Source organism: Electrophorus electricus, chromosome 1 (assembly GCF_013358815.1).
Source record: "Electrophorus electricus isolate fEleEle1 chromosome 1, fEleEle1.pri, whole genome shotgun sequence".
NCBI lineage: Eukaryota > Metazoa > Chordata > Actinopteri > Gymnotiformes > Gymnotidae > Electrophorus > Electrophorus electricus.
The window spans coordinates 11120001-11138909 of NC_049535.1; the positions used below are offsets into that span (position 1 = coordinate 11120001).

The 18909-nt window shown below is 43.0% G+C and overlaps 3 protein-coding genes across 4 annotated transcripts in view; 1 reads left to right on the top strand and 2 right to left on the bottom strand.

Annotated features, from left to right (window-relative positions):
* itm2ba (integral membrane protein 2Ba) overlaps window positions 1-2169 on the bottom strand; it is an 11666-nt gene extending 9497 nt beyond the window's left edge. For both annotated transcript variants that reach the window (XM_027026538.2, XM_027026537.2), the window contains exon 1: window positions 1806-2169. In XM_027026538.2, coding sequence (XP_026882339.2) covers window positions 1806-1889 — 84 coding nt within the window. In that variant the 5' untranslated portion in view covers window positions 1890-2169. The remainder of the gene's footprint in view (window positions 1-1805) is intronic.
* Window positions 2170-2267: 98 nt separating this feature from the next.
* Window positions 2268-6409, bottom strand: nudt15 (nudix (nucleoside diphosphate linked moiety X)-type motif 15). The gene is made up of 3 exons (XM_027026539.2): window positions 5982-6409; window positions 2964-3160; window positions 2268-2496 (listed from the first exon to the last, which is right to left on the bottom strand). Exons 1-3 carry the CDS (start codon window positions 6140-6142, stop codon window positions 2384-2386), a joined length of 471 nt encoding a protein of 156 aa, XP_026882340.2. The 5' UTR covers window positions 6143-6409; the 3' UTR covers window positions 2268-2383.
* A 70-nt stretch (window positions 6410-6479) lies between these two features.
* On the top strand, window positions 6480-14824 carry sucla2 (succinate-CoA ligase ADP-forming subunit beta). Its single transcript, XM_027026536.2, has 11 exons — window positions 6480-6592; window positions 7253-7448; window positions 9500-9599; window positions 9757-9919; window positions 10604-10732; window positions 11041-11179; window positions 11581-11742; window positions 12758-12900; window positions 13006-13126; window positions 13364-13452; window positions 13594-14824. Exons 1-11 carry the CDS (start codon window positions 6509-6511, stop codon window positions 13666-13668), a joined length of 1401 nt encoding a protein of 466 aa, XP_026882337.1. The 5' UTR covers window positions 6480-6508; the 3' UTR covers window positions 13669-14824.
* The last annotated feature ends 4085 nt before the right edge of the window (window positions 14825-18909 follow it).

Here is an 18909-nt window from a genome sequence, read left to right on the forward strand (position 1 = left end):
GACCCCACACAGTTATCCCTGCTTATCTTAGCGAGATTCCATGGCAAGAGTAGAGTAGCTAATAACTGGTTTGTGTACGACCAATGCAATGCATAAGATAACAGATGTGCCACAGGAGCGGCAGCAGGAAAATGCTGAGGAGAGCACAGGTGTGTCTACGGGCATGCTGCCTGAGGGAACTGCTCTACTGCTTACTCCCATGATAATGATGCAACGCTAAAAAGAACCGGGATCATTATTCTCATTCCACCTCGTAAGAGAAGTGACCCTGGGTACGAAACCACTAAACTAAAAATCACACTGCTGACAGACATCTACGCATGCCGAATCTGAGCTCTTCCGTTTGGATGTGGGATATGGTGGAGTGCTTTTTTAAGCACATGACCACAAGCCAGAAGCTCAAACACATTAAATCCAATCTGGGGGGGAAAAGCAGTGAAAAAAACAGATGTGATGAGCACCACAGCCTGCTATTTAAACATTTTACATAGTCCATTGACCAGGACTTCCAATAAACCCAGCCAGACTGGGCAAGTAATAGCAAGTTGCATAATCCTGCTTCATATTGGCAGATTCCTGAAAAATCTACCCACTCTCCTTCATTCATTCATTCATTCATTCATTCACACCCACACTTAGAACCAACAGAGGTGGCCTTTGTTGAAATGATCTGAACTGCCAAGAGATTTGGGGGGCTGTTATAAAGGATCAACTTCAGCCAGACAGGTTCAGGTAGGCTTTGATCATCCCTGTGACAGAAACAATAAGTCTGTAATAGAACAGCAAGATGAGACCCCACACAGTTATTCCTGCTTATCTCAGGGAGATTCCATGACAAGAGTATAGTAGCTAATAACTGGTTTGTGTACGACCAATGCAATTAGCTTAGTGAAAATGATTTAAAGCACTATTACTTTGGATTCACTCTTTATAAGATAAGCAGCATTCATTTATAGTTTTCCCTTTATTCGTTGCCATTGGTGCTCAGGCTATTTAGGATACAGGAAACAGGCAGGCCAGGGCGTACAGCAGTCTGGGTCCAGCGCTTCAGGACTGTAGGTCATTTAATGATTTACAGCGTTGCAGTGTGAAAGCACAACTCGCCGTATCGCACGGACTCATTAGCAGTCGATCTCATTCCGGACTTGGCTCGGTCTGCCCAGGCTGACGCTCGAGACGAGCTCGATCTTGCACGCCAAATATAAAACGGAGACGGGACCGTCAGTACTTAGTACTTACACACTCCTACCGACATACAGCTCCGTGGTTCTGCTTGAAGTGACTAACTTGGTTAGTCCATGCACACAGTTGCAATCTGCCGCTAGCCAGCGTGGTTAGCTGGGATGTTTAATTAGATCTCTAGACAGACACCTGGCCGTCTCAAGCTGCGTTTTGAGCAGTCAGCCATTTTACCGACTAGTCTTACTTCGTCTTCCCAGAGTCAACAAGATTGTTCAGCCAAACATTTCACGACTATCCACGAAGCTAAAAGCACAGCCGACATGCCGCAAAACCCCTTTGGCGTTGTAGCAGCCAGCAGGCGCACGTAGGACACATTCAACTGCATTTCGGTTTAAAAATAAAGCAGCATACTAGATGGTCAGCTAACGCCCCCAAGTAGTCGTTCCCGTGAACATTTAGTAAGATATTATGCAACCTATCAATTAGAAACTTCAGGTAACGCTACTAACTTCAAGGAGTGTCTTTGCAGCCAGACAACACTATCTAAATCATTTCAAGCCTAATACTTAGTTTGTCTAAAGTCGTTAGCAGTAAAAATGACCTCGCTGGCTTTATAAACTTACCCCTTCTTGTGGTATTAATGCCTCATCCTTCTCTTTCTTGGCGTTTTTTTGACCAAGAGCAGTGCTAAAGGTTAGTTTAACCATAGTTAACTGTAGTTAAACGTGTAAGAACAAGCGTAATGCTGCCTTCCCCAAGCTAGCCCACTTGACTGCTCAGCTACCTCAGACTGGCTGCTTACAACTCGATGTGCCGCATTTAAACAAAAACATGCGGCGCTAGGGGGCGTTCTTCTCGACCAGAAATACACAGTCCCATATGGAGATATCGTTCACATTTCAGAAGCAAACTAGTACTTTGCGTAATGTAATGCACATTTCGTGTTCCCGTAAGTAACTGTTAAATCATTAGGCATAAGCATGCTTTTAGTATCAAATCAGAGCATGAGATTCTACCGGATCATTGAACAGTGTTTGTGCTTAACGGAGAAAGCCACCTGTACCTCAAATCGGTTTCACAGACTCTTCTGGTAACGCAGTCTTTTTTAATGTACTTATTTTGTTCCATTTGCTTGAAATCAGCTGGTGAATTAATTCATGCAGTTCTTCACACAGCATGGAAAAACAGTCTCTTGATTACATTAAATCTTCTCCACTTTTGTGAAAGGTTGGAAACCCTGCTGTCTTAAATTAGCCAGTGGCAAGAAAAGTTGCTCCTCTTCGGGAAAATCTTCCCAAGTTATCCATGTCCAACCTGAGTGTAAAATAGAAAAAACAAACAAACAAACAAACAAACCATGAACTATTAGTGAATGTGAAAAAATTCCTATAAAAGGTAAGTGAACCATTCACTGCTGAAGGAAATAATTCACAAAGGAAAGTTTCACCAACTTGTCAATATTACAAATACATTTAATCAGTGGGTGTGGTTATAATAATCCTGGAGCTGTATCTTCTATGGTTTATGATGTTAAGATAAGCAAACTAGTGCATTAGTGAATAATAAACATTAGGTAATGTTATTCCCATTACTGATAAGTAAGCCATCTTGTGTTCTAACTCCTGACTTACACTTGGTCATCCCCACTCAAACTTTGGGTATAAACCGATGCCAAATCAAACTGAACAGTTTTTGTTCGCTGGTTGCACAATCTTGAGAATACACCTGTACAACAGAAAAGGAGAAAAGACTCACTAGCCTCAGTTTGCAAATATAATTACCCTCGTTTTTCTCCGGCTCCATGTTTACTGGTTCGGATGAGAAGGCCCTGTCAACTTCTCCCTGCATGAAAACTGTAATGTAGTGATAGTTTTCATCCAGCTTTATGGAGTTCACGACAGAGGCATACCGGACATTCCTCAGCCGTATCCCTGCCTCCTCCATCACCTCCCTCTGAGCACACTCCTCCCATGTCTCGCTGCAAGAAATGCATACAGATTTCAGTTGAAAACGTTTCAGTTTAGGAAAAGCAGATCTGACAGCTGGCAAGGTTACATTTACGGCATTTAGCTGATGCTTTTATCCAAAGCGTCTTACAATTATGACCGAGTACAACACGAGCAACTGAGGGTTAAGGGTCTTGCTCAGGGGTCCAACAGTGGCAACCTGGCAGTGACTTGAACTGGCAACCTTCTGATTACACTGGTTTACAAGGTTTTTGTTTCCTTTACAGTTTTTGGTGTTCCAAATATACTTTTTGATGCTGATCACAGAAATGACGTCGAGTTTTTTACATCACGTACGGTTTTTGAGAAATGGCTAATTTTGTTTTACAATCATTGTGAAATTGAGACATATCGTGTATATTGATTTACTTGCTCAACAGTAAATTTTATTTATTTGATTAAAATCATATTTCTGATGGCCATGACCAATGTAACATTAATAGAGACTCAATTTGTTAAAGTACACCAAGGAACTCTTTCTGATCATGCAGGAACTTGCTCAGGCACGCTCTGGCAAGTCCAAGCTCAGCTGCAAGATTCTAGCTTTTTTCTGTGTCAACGCAGCCTTACATAACTAGCAGTTGCAGCGAGTAACAGTCTTTCTATGTAACGTCTGTGCGCATGAGCGTTTCGTATCACTGAAACGATTGAGTTTAAAGACTGTGGACTTGATCTCATACAGATTCTGAAATGTCACGCCAAGGTCGTAATAGCTGTGACACGTTTTGTTACATATGTGGCGAGTTTACTCCAAAAGGACTTAAAAGGAGTATGACAGTACTACGAGTTATACTTGCCGTGCAAAATTGGTGACCAGGACAAATCATGGGCTCATCATACATGTTGTGCATCTTGCGGCAGTAGTCTGCGAGCTTGGTTGAAAGGTGTGCCACCATCCACGCCATTTCCAATGATATGGAGGGAGCAGAAGGATCATAACTGATTGTTACTTCTGCATGATGAACGTATCAGGATATTCTTCAAAGAACAGGAAGTTTATTGAGTATCTGATCCTTGCATTGGGAATAATACCAGTGTTGTATGATGACAGTCTTCCTGTTCCAAAACCTCCAGCGGTGTGAATATTAGAGGATGAGGAGGTAGGCAGTGATGATGAGCTGATGCAGATGGAAGCTGCTGCTGATCCAGACTTCGTGCCATCAACATCCAGCGACCCTCATTTATTATCTCAGGTAGAGCTGAATGATCTGGTCAGAGATTTGGGCTTATCGAAGAGTCAGGCAGAGCTGCTTGAGTCAAGGCTGCAAGGATAGAATCTTTTGTCATCCGGCACAAAAACGTAAGTATTTCGCAGCCATCATGAAAATTTGACAAAATATTTCAGTCAAATTGACAGTTTGACTTTTTGTTGTGACATTGATGGACTGTTTTGTGCTCTCGGTTGCGACCATGAACCATCAGAATGGCGACTGTTTATTCACTCATCAATCTTGAGTCTGAAGGTTGTTTTGCTGCACAACGGCAACATTTACCCTCCCATACCTGTCGGGCATGCCGTTCGTAGGAAAGAAACATATGAGAACATGCAGGTTCTGCTGAACCACATTCAGTACTTGAGATACAAATTGCAGTTGTGTGGTGATCTTAAGGTAGTTGCAATTCTACTGGGTTTGCAGCTTGGTTACACAAAAGTATTGTTGCTTCCTTTGCAAGTGGAACAGTCGAGCAAGAGATTCGCATTACATCAGAAAGGTCTGGCCTCCACGCAAGAAACTGGTGCCAGGGCAGAAGAATGTTGCACCCATGACCCACTGGTAGATCCAAAGAAGATATTTCTTCTGCCTTTGCACATCAAACTTGGGCTAATGAAACATTTCGTTAAGGCAATGAACAAGCAAAGTGAGGCCTTTGCTTATCTGTGGCTGAGGTTTCCATGAATAAGTGATTGCCAAAATAAAAGGTGTTTTCATTGGCCCACAAACCGAGATGTGATGAAATGATATCCACTTTGATGGTCTTCTGCAGGGTGCAGAACGTGTTGCGTGAACAGCCTTCAAGAATGTAATTTGTAACTTCCTAGGCAACTACAAAGACCTGACTATGATAAACAGGTTCAATGTCTGCTTCCCAGACAACCTCAGTGCCGTGAGTGACAAACATGGTGAAAGGTTTCATCAAGACATTGCCAAGATGGAGAAATGGTATCAGGGCAAGTGGAATCTGTCTATGCTGGGAGACTATTATTGGACTCTTATTCGTGAAGCGTCAGACAGCAATTATAAATGAAAATCTATGGCTAAGCATTTCTAATACTGTTTCATGTTGCCAGCATTGCCATAACAGTGTACGCCGCTAAACACGACAATACTTAATGAAAATCGCAATTTTCTGACAAACGATACGTGATACAGACATTATAAAGACATATTTGTGTTCAGCATGTTAAAATTTACTTGTTTCACCAAAAAGACTGGAGGAAACAAATTTCTCAAAAATTTGTTTACCAGTGTTACTAGTCCAGTACCTTAACCGCTGAGCTACCATTGAGGTTTAGCGGTTACGCCTCTAGTCAGGCAGAGTATATATGGACAAAAAAAAATTATAAAACCTTTACAAAGGCTTTTACAACCACTACCTATTGCTCCCTGGGGATGGAGTAAAATTCATTGCATTCAAAAGTACAGCTATTTAAAAAAAAGCTGCATGATGATTGTATGCATAACGATGATTAATTACACATAATTAAAAGAACCAAAAAAACTGAATGTCAAGCTACTTTGAGCCTCTAGTCCTTTATTTACTAATTAGGAACGTGCAGTTTCAGTAACTCACCCAAACTCTATGTGACCTCCCGGTAACTGATAGGTGCCTGTACCGACCACGCCCTTCCGCCTCCCGAGGAGAACACACCCTGGGTGGGATGGATGTGTGACCAACACCCCCAGGCCAACACCAGGCCGCTGTGGGGTATGGTTCTGTACAGCTCTCCACATGTTGTGCAGGCCCGCTAGGGCAAATGTGTTAAGCACTCCTGTATAGCTGTCAGTCTTTCCCAAAGGACAAGCTGCTAGCAACTTCCTGTTGTCTTTCTTGGCATATGAACTTCCTGACGTGTCCCCAAAGTGTCAAATACTTATTTCGTTAAAAAAAAAAACAAAAAACAACCGTTATAGCTCAGGCACATCGTGCATAATTCTTTATAAAACCGCGACTGCGCTGAGAGCGGAGGACACGAAGTGCCGCATGGTGCAGCACTACCGCCTTTCACAATGCGCAGATGCGCAAATGACGTAAATGTGCACGTACACATGCGCGTCCCGTGATTTGTTTTCCTCAGAGCTGCTGCTTTGGAGAGGAACATGGCGACGTCCCTGATTTGCGGCCGGTTGTCCGCTGGACTGAGACATTCTGGGTCCCGGACGACTTTAAACTCGGCGGCCAAGGTTAGTTTTTGCAGAAGTATATCAGGCGATTATATCAGATTTCTTTTGTTCAACTGGAATTTCTCCTAAGTTAGTTGGGATGCCTTCAAAGTAAGAGTTTCACATTTGACATTAGCTAGCCATACGAGCTAATTAGCTAAAGCTAGTATAGTAAGCTTAGCTCGCTCGCTCTGTCAGCACCAGTGATCCCTAGCAGTGGTTAATCCAGGGTTGACCCATGTTGGAAACCCAACAGTTTACTTCAGATGTTTAAAAAAAAATAATTATTTCGCACGCCAGAGAACATAATATGAACATAATAAGAACATAATATAATACATAATAAAAGCATAAGAATATAATAGCTCTGTCAGCTAGCCATCTGTAACGGTCGCGCTCGAGCCAGTGCTGGTTCCCTGACGTCATTCTGGCTCGGGTTGAGCTCAGCGGAATGTTGAGCTCCTGTTTAGTTTAGTTTAGTCTCAGCACATAGTGTTGCTGCACGGGTGAATAACCGAGCTCAGTGTCACACAGGAAGGTGGTCACAGTTAGAATAATGACTCCCGAGGAAGGCGCGTTCACAGATGTAATGAACTTATGTGAGTGAACCTATTATTGAGCGATCTACTTGCTCTCCATTGCCACCCCACTTCACGGCATCTCACCTCTGCTCTCTTCCAGATACTCGCTGGGACGTCGGGGTTGTTCAGTAACCATGGCAACCAGCCGTCGGCACTGGTGCAGGGGCAGCAGAGGAGGAACCTGTCTCTGCACGAGTACATGAGCATCGGGCTGCTAAAGGAGGCGGGCATCTCGGTGCCCACGGGTTTGGTGGCCAGCACGCCAGAGGAGGCCTACAGTGTGGCCAAGGTGATCGGTAAGAGCCCAAAGCCTATTAAACAACATTAGAAGGCAGGAGTGGTGTAACACTCAGCTGCTGCTGCTGACAGATAAATCCCACCTCCTAAAGAAACACAAACTGAAATGTTGCTCTCTGGTACACGGTCTCTGCAGCGAGCATTTTAAGTATAAAAAATCCTTGCAGTTCAGTTGCAGCTTCTGTGCAGATGTGACATGCTCAGTGGACAAAACCGTAGCCATGGAAAGTGGATTTAAGCTTTCTTATCCTCTGCTGAAAGAATGCCTTTTTGGAGATAGGAAGGTTTCTTGCAGTGAAGATAAACAACAATGAGGGCACTGTGGAGTCACTGTTGGTGGCTACTCACTATTCATAGCCATGTGCCTTTGACGTGTACAGGTTGACAGGGTTCAGACGCAACTCGCTACACTTTAAACTAAAGTCCAGCCTGTTCATTTTCAGTTTTTGTGCACATGAGCCTTTTGGTACTTATTTTGGATTATGAAACAGTAGAACCTGCTATTGCTTGTGTGACTATGAATGAATATTTACAGTACACAAGCACACTTGTATCTAAACATTGGATGGTGCTTACACGTGTGTGTGTGTGTGTGTGTGTGTGTGTGTGTGTGTGTGTGTGTGTGTGTGTGTGTGTGTGTGTGTCTCTGTCTGTCTGTCTGTCTGTCTGTCTGTGTCTGTCAGAGCAGCCGTTGTACCACCACTACTTGTTCTTTGTGCTTGTGAATGAAAGGGGATGGTAGCTATTATAATATAGTCCGATATCCTTTTACTTGTAAATCTTTTAAATCTTTTCTCAGTTACTTTTCAGACTTTAAAGAAATTAGCTTTATCTAACCAGACCTTTGTACTAATTTGGTTCAGATTCTAAAGAACATTTTCTAGGAAATGGGAAGTGAAACCTGTCTTAGAGTTATAAAAAAAGGGAATCTTTTGTCTGTTTACAAAATTGCCACATAATGAGAGTGTCATTCATGCACCAAAAATGTAGAACACACAGTTGTGGTTTTTCTTCCAGTCATAGCACTGTAATGTAAAAGCTGATGAACATCAATAAAATTTTAGTTACTGAACATGTGTACAGTATTGAAACAATAACATCAGTGGCTGCCTTCTTTTGTGCTGTCAGTGCAGGTGAATGCAGGTTTGGAAAAATGCCTTGGTTTTGTATGCCAGATGAAGGGTGGTGTTAATGGTCACAGGCCTGTAACATCTTTGTACTTTTACAGTGTGTTATATAATGTTGTTTTACTGCTTTTATGTTGTTTTTGTGTGCCTCTCTCTGTATTTACATTTATGGCATTTAGCTAACACTTTTATCCAAAGTGATTTACAATTATGACTGAGTACAGCTTGAGCAATTGAGGGTTAAGGGTCTTGCTCAGGGGCCCAACAGGGGCAACTTGGCAGTGGTGGGGCTTGAACCAGCAACCTTCTGGTTACATGTCATGTACCTTTACCACTGCCTGCTATTTACTATATCTGTGTTTGAGGTGGGTGCATATGTGAATCTTGTACTCAGTATTCCTGCTGTCTCTTGGTTTCCGTTTCATTTATGCTGTCAAATTCCAGTGAATGAGATTATGACATTATCATAAAGCAAAAATTCTTCCTGAAGATATTCCAGTCAGTGCAACAGTGCTAACATTGCTAGAAGCTAGAAGTACAGCTAGTATGAACACTCAGCTTTAAGGTATGTTGTTTAGTGTTATAAATTAATGACATATGAATTAATATGAATGGACCGGCGCTTACTTGGCACTGGCCTCCACAGCTCTTGTTTACACTAGTAGACGTTCCTTCCATGGTCATCTTCTCCATCCAACCTATGTGGAGCAAAGTGTATGTGTATTAGTGTGTGTGTGTGTGTGTGTGTGTGTGTGTGTGTGTGTGTGTGTGTGTGTGTGTGTGTGTGTGAAATAAATAATCGCAAGTGTGACTGTCCTTTCTCTGGGTCATAGTTTCATAGACTTATCTTTTATTTTTATTTCTTTCTCTTTCTTCTCCTCTTTGCCCCTCACACACTCTCTCTCTTTCTGTTTGTTTTGCAGGCTCTAAAGACCTGGTGGTAAAGGCACAGGTGTTGGCTGGTGGCAGAGGTAAAGGGACGTTTGAGGGCGGCTTGAAAGGAGGAGTCAAAATCGTTTACTCGTGAGTGCCAGAACGCATGCACACATACACGCCTGTGCCATACACCATATTCCCCTTTGCATTACGTTCACTATCATTTTATTTGGTTTCTATTACTGTACAAAATGTCTCTCTCTCTCTCTCTCCCCTATCCCTCGCTGTTTCTGTCTGTCTGCAGGCCAGAGGAAGTGAGGGACATCTCCTCACAGATGATTGGCAGGAAGCTCTTTACGAAGCAAACGGGGGAGGCGGGACGGATCTGTAACCAAGTGTTCATCTGTGAGCGCCGCTACCCCCGCAGAGAGTATTACTTTGCCATCACCATGGAGAGGTCTTTTCAGGTTAGAATTAAGCATTCCTACAGAAGTAATTTGACACAATAAATACACCAAGTGATCACCAAGTGATCAGCACGTTCTTGATGTTAATAATAATTAGAGAGGAAACATGCCATTTTAGAGGTATCCAGTTCAAAGGTTTATTTTTTGCAAGTACATTTGTCATAGGTGCAAAGGTGCAGTAGACTGATATGTAGTAACTCTGAAGACTATTGTGTATAGCAGACAATAAAAAGCCTTTAAAGACAAGCCATTTAACAATACATGAGGCAGTGGGGGGAAGGGCAGGACAAATATTACCATACAAAATGACACACATGAATGTTCCCATATATGTTTATGGATATACACTAAAGTATTCCACACATGTCCAGTTGTTCCTGGTGTACCATATATGTTCCAGTGGTGTGTGTCTCTGTACGTAGTGTCAAATGAGGTTTTCTCCATACCAGAACAGTCCATCTCCTTTCTTGACCTATTCTTTAATTTCACTGTATACATAGGTTAAAGGAGTTTTGTTTCCAACTGCTTGGATACGTAGGTAGAGAGAATTTGTGGTAGTCATGTGTGGTTTGTCCTGTAGAGGGCATCAGAGTGTTGCATTAGGGCAGTGAGCAAATCAACTGACAGGCATGTTGGTGCATTCCAACATTGATGATGATGATGATGATGATGAGTCCTCCTCAGGGCCCCGTGCTGATTGGCAGCTCTCAGGGGGGTGTGAACATCGAGGATGTGGCGGCTGAGAATCCGGACGCCATCGTGAAAGAGCCAGTTGACATCGTGGAGGGTATTAAGATGGAGCAAGCAATAAAGGTGAGAGGGAGAGTGAAAATGACACTGTTAGAACGCCCACTCGAGTTGTTATTGAGATACTACAAAATGCCTGTATATAATATATGATGCTGATACCTTCGTTATTATTATAGTGAAAATGGGTTTTTTTAACCTTTTTTTCTTTCTTTCGCACTCTTTCAACTGTTTCTGTCTTCATTTCTTTGACAAGTCACTTCACAATTCACAGGTTCACTCCTTATGTTCCGACCGTAACACATAATGTTCTGTTCTCAGAACACTTACCCTTATGTGTCTTGCCCCACACCACTGGACCTGCTCTCTTCCAGGTAGCGAAGAAGATGGGTTTCCCTGAAGCTTTGGTAAACGAAGCTGCAGAAAACATGATCAGACTTTATAACCTTTTCATTAAATACGACGCATCCATGTTGGAGATCAACCCAATGGTGGAAGACTCCTCTGGCATCGGTGCGCCCACACTCACACTTACACCCACGCGCACACCCACACCGACACCTCCCTGACACAGCTCTATCTAGTATCATGTTTGTCATGAACAGACTCACCAACAGTGTTTCTGTCAGATGTGAAAGATGTCTCTGGTAAAACCCTGAATCCAGTTATTATCGCTAAACTGTTAATAATAGTCTCCAGGCTTCTGGTGAAAAATTGCTACATGCATGGACACACCTTCATAAGTAATGGTGCTCCTGATTTTGTTTTCTTTTTAGTCATCGAGTACAGGCTATTCCCCTGCACACACACACACACACACCCCCTGCAAATGCAGCTACATCTTTTACTGATGATCTTGTCTAGCGTTTGCACTGTTGTCAATAATTTTGTCTCCCGGTGGTTCTGTTCCACAGTAATGTGCATGGATGCCAAGATCAACTTCGACTCAAATGCCGCCTACAGACAGAAGAAAGTGTTTGAGATGCGGGACTGGAGCCAGGAGGACCCCAGAGACAGACAGGCAGCTAAAGCCGACCTCAACTACATCGGCCTGGACGGCACCATCGGCTGCCTGGGTCAGTACCCTGGGTTGCACTACATTTATGGAGGAGTTCCAAACAGGATTTGGACGGTGGTTTTGACCATGCTCATAGGAAGAGCTAAACAGGATGGCGTTTTGCTGATGTTTATTTCCAAGTTAGCCTTTGTGAAAGCTGAAGGTTGCAGTATGTAAATGTGTGTGTGTGTGTGTGTGTGTGTGTGTGTGTGTGTGTGTGTGTGTGTGTGTGTGTGTGTGTGTGTACTTATGCCTGCGTCTGTATGCACGAATGCGTGTGAGAAACTTCTGACATTCCAGGTGAGTGTTTTAAAAAATTGTGGCTTTCATATAATCCAGTGAGTGTAAATGATGCAGGCTAACGTAATGCAGTCCTAAACCTTTTCAGTGAAAAATTGTGAATTCTCAAGCTCCACCTCAAATGTGACATCTGGGCCTGGGTGTATAGGTCGGCAAGCAACTCTACATGGTAGAAACAATATACTGACTCGCACATCCACACACCGAAGGCCAAAGAGGCCTTAAAATGTCAAAGAAATGTTTTTAGCAGAGATTTTAATAAATAAATAAATATTAACCAAGCATGAAGCTCAAGTGCAAAGTGTGAATAAAAACATGTCAGTCACCAGCTTCAGATGAAAGTCTGGGAAGGCGTGACTGAAAGTTTGTTATTATGTGTGTGCCAGTCATTCCATTGTTTTCACCAACTTAATCATGTCATCAGTGAGCCTTAATAGTTCACCAATGTGGCTTAATATACTTCAATGCATTCATATCGTATCATATTGCAGTTCCAAGATTTTGTTTAGTCATTTGTTGAATTTCCAAGGACATTACAGTAATCAGTTAGAAAAATGGTAATTTGGTTACTTTATTAGTAAGCTTTTTGTTTCTTGCAGCTTTACTGTAACCAAATACTTTAACATAGAGCAACATTTGCTGCAAAGATTTTTTATGTTTTCTGAATGGTTTAAAGTCATAATAAATGTGAGAATTTTCTCATCACATTTATGGCGGCCTCTGTTTTTCTGTAGTCAATGGGGCGGGGCTTGCGATGGCAACTATGGATATCATCAAACTACATGGTGGAATTCCTGCCAACTTCCTGGACGTAGGGGGTGGAGCCACAGCAAGCCAGGTGACGGAAGCCTTCAAGCTTATCACTTCGGACAAAAAGGTACCATTGCAGTGCACCATGAAATAGCCAGACAGACCTGAGCTGTGGCTTGTTGAGTGTCTGCTCGTGAGTGCTCTGATTGTACACATTTGGTTGCTGTAACAGGTGCAGGCCATCCTGGTCAACATTTTTGGAGGAATTATGAGGTGTGATGTGATTGCTCAGGGCATCATCATGGCCGTCACCGACTTGGATCTGAAAATTCCCATCGTAGTGCGGTTACAAGGTGAGAGGGGCGAAGTAAGGAGGAGTAAAACAGGATATCAGCGTAGCGAGGAACCCGACGAGCTGATGGGCAGATGACAGGTTAAAACCAGTGACGTGAGCAGAGATGAAACAGGCATACAGGCAGGAAATTGCATTAAGCAACAGCACCACACGAGCCCCAAACATCTCTGCCGTGGGTTTGTGGGTGTGCGTATGTGGAGACCCTCCCTGTACACGACTGTTGGTGTCGCTGCAGGAACCAGAGTGGACGACGCCAAGGCGCTGATTGCTGCCAGCCCTCTGAAGATCCTGGCCTGCGATGACCTGGATGAGGCAGCTAAGATGGTACACCACAAAAAAACAAAAAACAACCCACCATTATGCTACCTTTCATATTAGCATTTAAACACTTCTCTCCCTATTTTTGTGTCTTGCTCTCTGTCCCTCGTTTTGTCTTTCTGAATTTCTTGATTTCTCTCTCTCTAGGTTGTAAAGCTTTCTGAAATCGTATCGCTGGCCAAAGAGGCCCAGGTGGACGTCAAATTTCAGCTGCCCATCTAAAAAGCTCCCACCCGAGAGGCACATTTACAAAGTCGCACTTCTGTTCCAACCACATCCTTCCCAGACCAGGGTTTTAAACCATGAACTGAGATCTCGGCCCCCGAGTCCCACAACTCCCCCGACGCTGCGTGTTCCAGCTTGTGTCTATGGTTCATATCTGAACCTCCAGCCTGTAGTCACACGTTACTGCCATCTCCTGTGCTCCATCAGTGCTTCCAGATTGTAAGAACACTCTGTTCTGTAGTTGGTGAGCGGCAGACCGATCATCCCATGTAACCAGCCCACAACTAGATTAGACTGGTTGTCTTGGTTACTCTGATTAGAACAGGTCATTGTTACTGTTAGTTTTATTTTTGTTTCTTTTTATGTGTTGTTGACATTTTCTTTCCCTCTCTATTACTAAGGCGGACCTATTTATGCAGGACTATATTGATATTGCAGAAATTTACATTGAGGCGAAGCCTGTTAAATGTAATATGTGTTTGACACTGGTTCTGTATCTCGGTACAAACACACACACACAAACACTTACACTTGCAGAGTCTTGTTAAAATGATAGCTTCGTTCTCTTTCTCGCTCCCTTGTCTGTTGTCCCACTGGGTGCATGTGTAGTTGGAGTAGGGCTGTCTTTCCTTCAGCCTGCGTTTTTGCGAAGAGCATGGCACTGTTTCCCACCCTCAGAAACGCACAAACTTTAGGGGAACCTGTGTTATTTGAGTTGTGTTCTTCATTTGCGAGCTGCCGATTAGCAAGCCGAGTTAAACGATGTTCCTGTAAAAAGTGCAGAAATGGTGACACTGATGATGTCCCTGTGGGCTCGAGTTGTCACCTCCTGTAAACTCCCTGAACCTACACCTTCAGAACTAGTCTTCAGCAACGTCAAGAACCACCTACTGAAGCTTTAATTGGTTTGTTTAGTTTGTCATTGATTATAAACATGGCAATCAAAAGCCCGTGTTGCTGGCTCATGATGGGGGGAAGGAATTTCTGCACTCTTGAGGCATGTAAAAGAAATAAACTGCACTTGAATAAATGTCTATTTACCACAGAACTGATGAAATAAGTTGTTTAATGTTACTTCAAGGACATCGATGTATTTAAATGGAACATTTTCCAGTACATGCATTACAATAAAAATTATGCTCATAAAGGCTTATGCATATGTATGAAATGTCATTAAATTGCAGCGTATTACATATATTAACACCTCTGGCTGAAATCACGTGTTTATAGATTGTCCTAAAGTGCTTGGCTTCCTGTTTTTGACTGTAAGTGACTGTTCAGAAGAGCTGCTCCAGTAAAGCTGAAGCACAATGAGGTGATTTTATGTACAGAAGTGGAGTTCTGGCCAGGTATCAATGACGACATCGATTTAAGTGAAACCAGCTGAGTGCGCTGAACGTTTCTTTGTGCACTACAAAATCAAAGCATTAGGAACAAAATGAGTCCCTTTATAAACATTAAATGTGTTTATAAAGGGACGTATTTTTGCCAACTCATAAAGGGGGAAAATAAATGTCTTTCTTTCCATTTCTTTCAGTCTTTCTTTTCTGAACTGGCTACACTGCAAGCTCTAAAATATGCCCTGTAATACCCTTACAGGGGAGACCCAGGTAATATTTTGTTGTTTTTTTTGTTTGTTTGTTTTTGTACAGAAAAAATGGGTTAGGGTAATTTACGAGTATGCCCGCAATATGCACACATACAGGCTGTCTCAGTAAGCTTTAGAAACATGGCATCCATGAATTGTTGCTGCTCTACTTCTGATGTAGGGGCCCAGTGAACATGTGTCCAGTAAAGGCTTGAAAAGCCAGCATGTACTAAGGGACAGGTGATAAATGTCTGTTCACACACCAATATCTGGCAAAATGAGTTAGCAGTGAATAAATGACTTTGTGACATTTGGTACAACTGAGAGTTGTATACCAGGAAATAAACCATTCAAAAATGGAAACATTTATTAACACAGAGAATTAGTTCTTGCATATATTTTGTTAGGGTCCCCATGCCCCCAACACGCACACAAACACAAATTCTGTTTCAAATAATCTTATAGAACTCAAGGCATAGTACCGAAATTACTTTATTGCTTAGAGGATCCTGAGATCCTTAAAGATAAGGCTTTTCACAATATGTACCTTTACGGTGCCCAGGAGGGCTCATGGGTAATAATAAAAATTATCTGTATGCAAGTTTTCTTAATTTATTTGCACAATTAACTAAGTTGTTCTCTAATTTTCTTCAAATTGATCGCATGTTTTAATTGCACAGACATTTTCTTTAATTTGTGCGTAAAAAGTAGATGTAGGTCGTCTTATTTCTCCTACGCTTAAAACAGTTCCCAGACTATCTGACGTTTTTGATGTGCTTAATTTTCATGTGTTCAGTAGGTTTTTTTTTTTTACATTTGCATATGCATTGTGTAAACATTGACGCTACCTCTAAGTTTTCCCCTCAGCTGTGCGCAATGTAATACTGTTTGTTTTTGTTTAAGCTCTGTTTCCAGTGCAATAAGTGCCATGTGATTTTGTTTTGTCTCCTGTTGTGTCTGTCCCCTCCCTTTATTGTATTCATCTGTTATTGTACTTTCTTTGTAGTTAAACCACTTGTTCTCTTGTCTTGGTTGTCTGTTCATTGTTTTGATGAGCTTCGTATGCTTGTTCAGTGTATGCTGTTCTCCAATTCTGCTCAGCTGTGTTGGGCCTGCTGTCTTGTTTCAGTTTTATTCCAGTTGTGCTTGGTTTGTGTTTGGATTTGCTTATGTTTTCTACCTTTTAAAAATTCAACTATGTTGACTTGAACCTTTCTTTCAATTTATGACAGAAGCAGCAACCTAAAATAAGGATGCAGACTCCATCCATATCACAAGAATAATGTAAGGTAATGGGAGTATAATGCTCCACTGTGTAGGATTATGCAGGTCTGCTTTACCTATAGTTTATCAAAGCTGTTACAATGATAATAATATTCAATATCTAAGATGTATTATTTGATGTTCTGCACAGAACCTGGCTATAAGCTTAATATTATACATATGCACACACACACACAGACTCTGAAGCATAGGCAAGCCTACTGGATGGACATGATGAATGTGAACTGCTTGATTTGTTAGCTCTTTGCCAGAAACCACCTCTGTCTCCCCTGTTCTGTGATCCTGAACTCCATCAGTCAAAAGCCAAGACCAAAGAGCTGTTTGTAAACTCTGTTGCTTCCAGCTGGTGGTCTGTGGTTGTAGCGTTTTATCTTGTAGTCGTCTACTGAAGCGCCCAGTCAAAACGCACACCTCAGTGGGATGGAAATTAGAATAATAACCCAGCACAATGCCTTTTGCTTTGACCTGTTTGTTGTTTCTGTGGCACCTGTGTGCGTTTGTGTGCGTCTGTGTGCGCCTGTGTGCACCTGTGTGCACCTGCGTGTACCTGTGTGCGTCTGTGTGCACCTGTGTGTACCTGTGTGCGCCTGTGTGCACCTGTGTGTGCCTGTGTGCGTGTGTGTGTGCCTGTATGCATCTGTGTATGCGTGTGCATCTCTGTGCACGTGTATACCTGTGTGTGCCTGTGTGCGTCTGTGTGCACCTGTGTGTGCCTCTGCGCATCTGTGTGCCTGTGTGCATCTGTGTGTGCCTGTGTGCGTGTGTGTGTGCCTGTGTGCACCCATGTGTGCCTGTGTACATCTGTGTGCATCTGTATGTACCTGTGTGTTCCTGTGTGCACCTGTGTGTGCCTGTGTGCATCCGTGTGCACCTGTATGTGTCTCTGTGCACGTGTGTATACCTGTGTGTGCCTGTGTGCGTCTGTGTGCACCTGTGTGTACCTGTGTGTGCCTGTGTGTGCCTGTATGCATCTGTGTGTGCGCCTGTATGCGTCTGTATGCACCTGTGGGTGCCTGTGTGTGTCTGAGTGTGTCTGTGTGCACCTGTGTGTGCCTGTGTGCGCCTATGTGCGTCTGTGTGCATGTGTGTATACCTGTATGCATCTGACTGTGTCTGTGTGTGCCTGTATGCGTCTGTGTACGCCTGTGTGCGTCTGTGTGTCTGTGCGCACCTGTGTGCGGTTGTGACTGTGAAGCCAACATTCTGCTCCGATTTCGCCTGGAGGCTGAATTTATCTTTGGTGTTTGTTTGTTTTTTTTGTACTAGAGGAGTGTGAGAGCTCTGACAAATCTGCAGAACTAAATGAAACTGTGGAACCTTTTCTGCACTATGGAAAGTTTTTGTCTGGAGATCTGCATTTCTTTGAGGGACCTCTGAGGTTGTTGATTGAGGTAAAAGTGAAAAGGTACCATTTCCCCCTTATCGAGCCTACATCACGGCAGCAAGTCACTCTCTTCTGTATCTTTCTGCAGAAGGTCTGAGGTTATTACTCAATAGTTCATGTTTTCTTCCTATGACCAAACTGCATATTGCCTCACGTGTGCCTGGTATGAGTTGTATGCCTCGCTGTAGATATTGTTTTAAGAAGAACAAAAGAAAAGGCTAAACTGCTAGACCGTGCAGCTCCAACTCACCCCATGCTCCTCCAGGTGCCTCATGTCCCACACAAACCAGCCCTTGTCTAGCGGACTGCTCCTCTCCTCGGTGCAAGCGTGCGTCTTTATTACTTACACTCTCCTTACTCCCCGTGGTCTTTTCTCTGTCCATTCATTCTTCTCTCTCTCCTCCCCATCCCTCGTTCCCTCTCATTAGTTGAGGTGTCCTGACGGCAGTTCATAAATCTCTCGCTGGGAAAAGTGGCAGAGATGAAGATGGGGAAGTCTTTGAGCTTTCTTCTCTCCCACCTAACTCAGCTATTAACCAGATTTATGTCTCACGAAGCCCCGACAGTCACGTGATTGGAACGCAGGGACGCAAAGTCTCATTATAATGAGCAGGATGTTTCACATAACAAATGCAAATGGGACATAACAAATGGGATTCTGGTGAAATTCCTTCTTGCAACTTCAAGCATGACATAATCATTGCAAACGGTCCCTAGACCGAGGTAACACTCTTACACGCGTTTGAATTGGTGTGTTTGTGTAAATGTGTGTGTGTGTATGTGTGTGTGTGGGAGGTGAGCAAGAGAGAGGGGTGATGTGAATTCTCTTGCCATAGGGATGAAAAAGTTCGGTGAGGACTTGCACCATGTTGCCATGGTTACTTCATACTTAACCCCCCCCCATCCCCCATGGTTGTTTTCTGATTGTTTTATGTTGATATGTTTGTTGTGTTTGTTTTCGATCTTGTTTGCTGACTGTGTG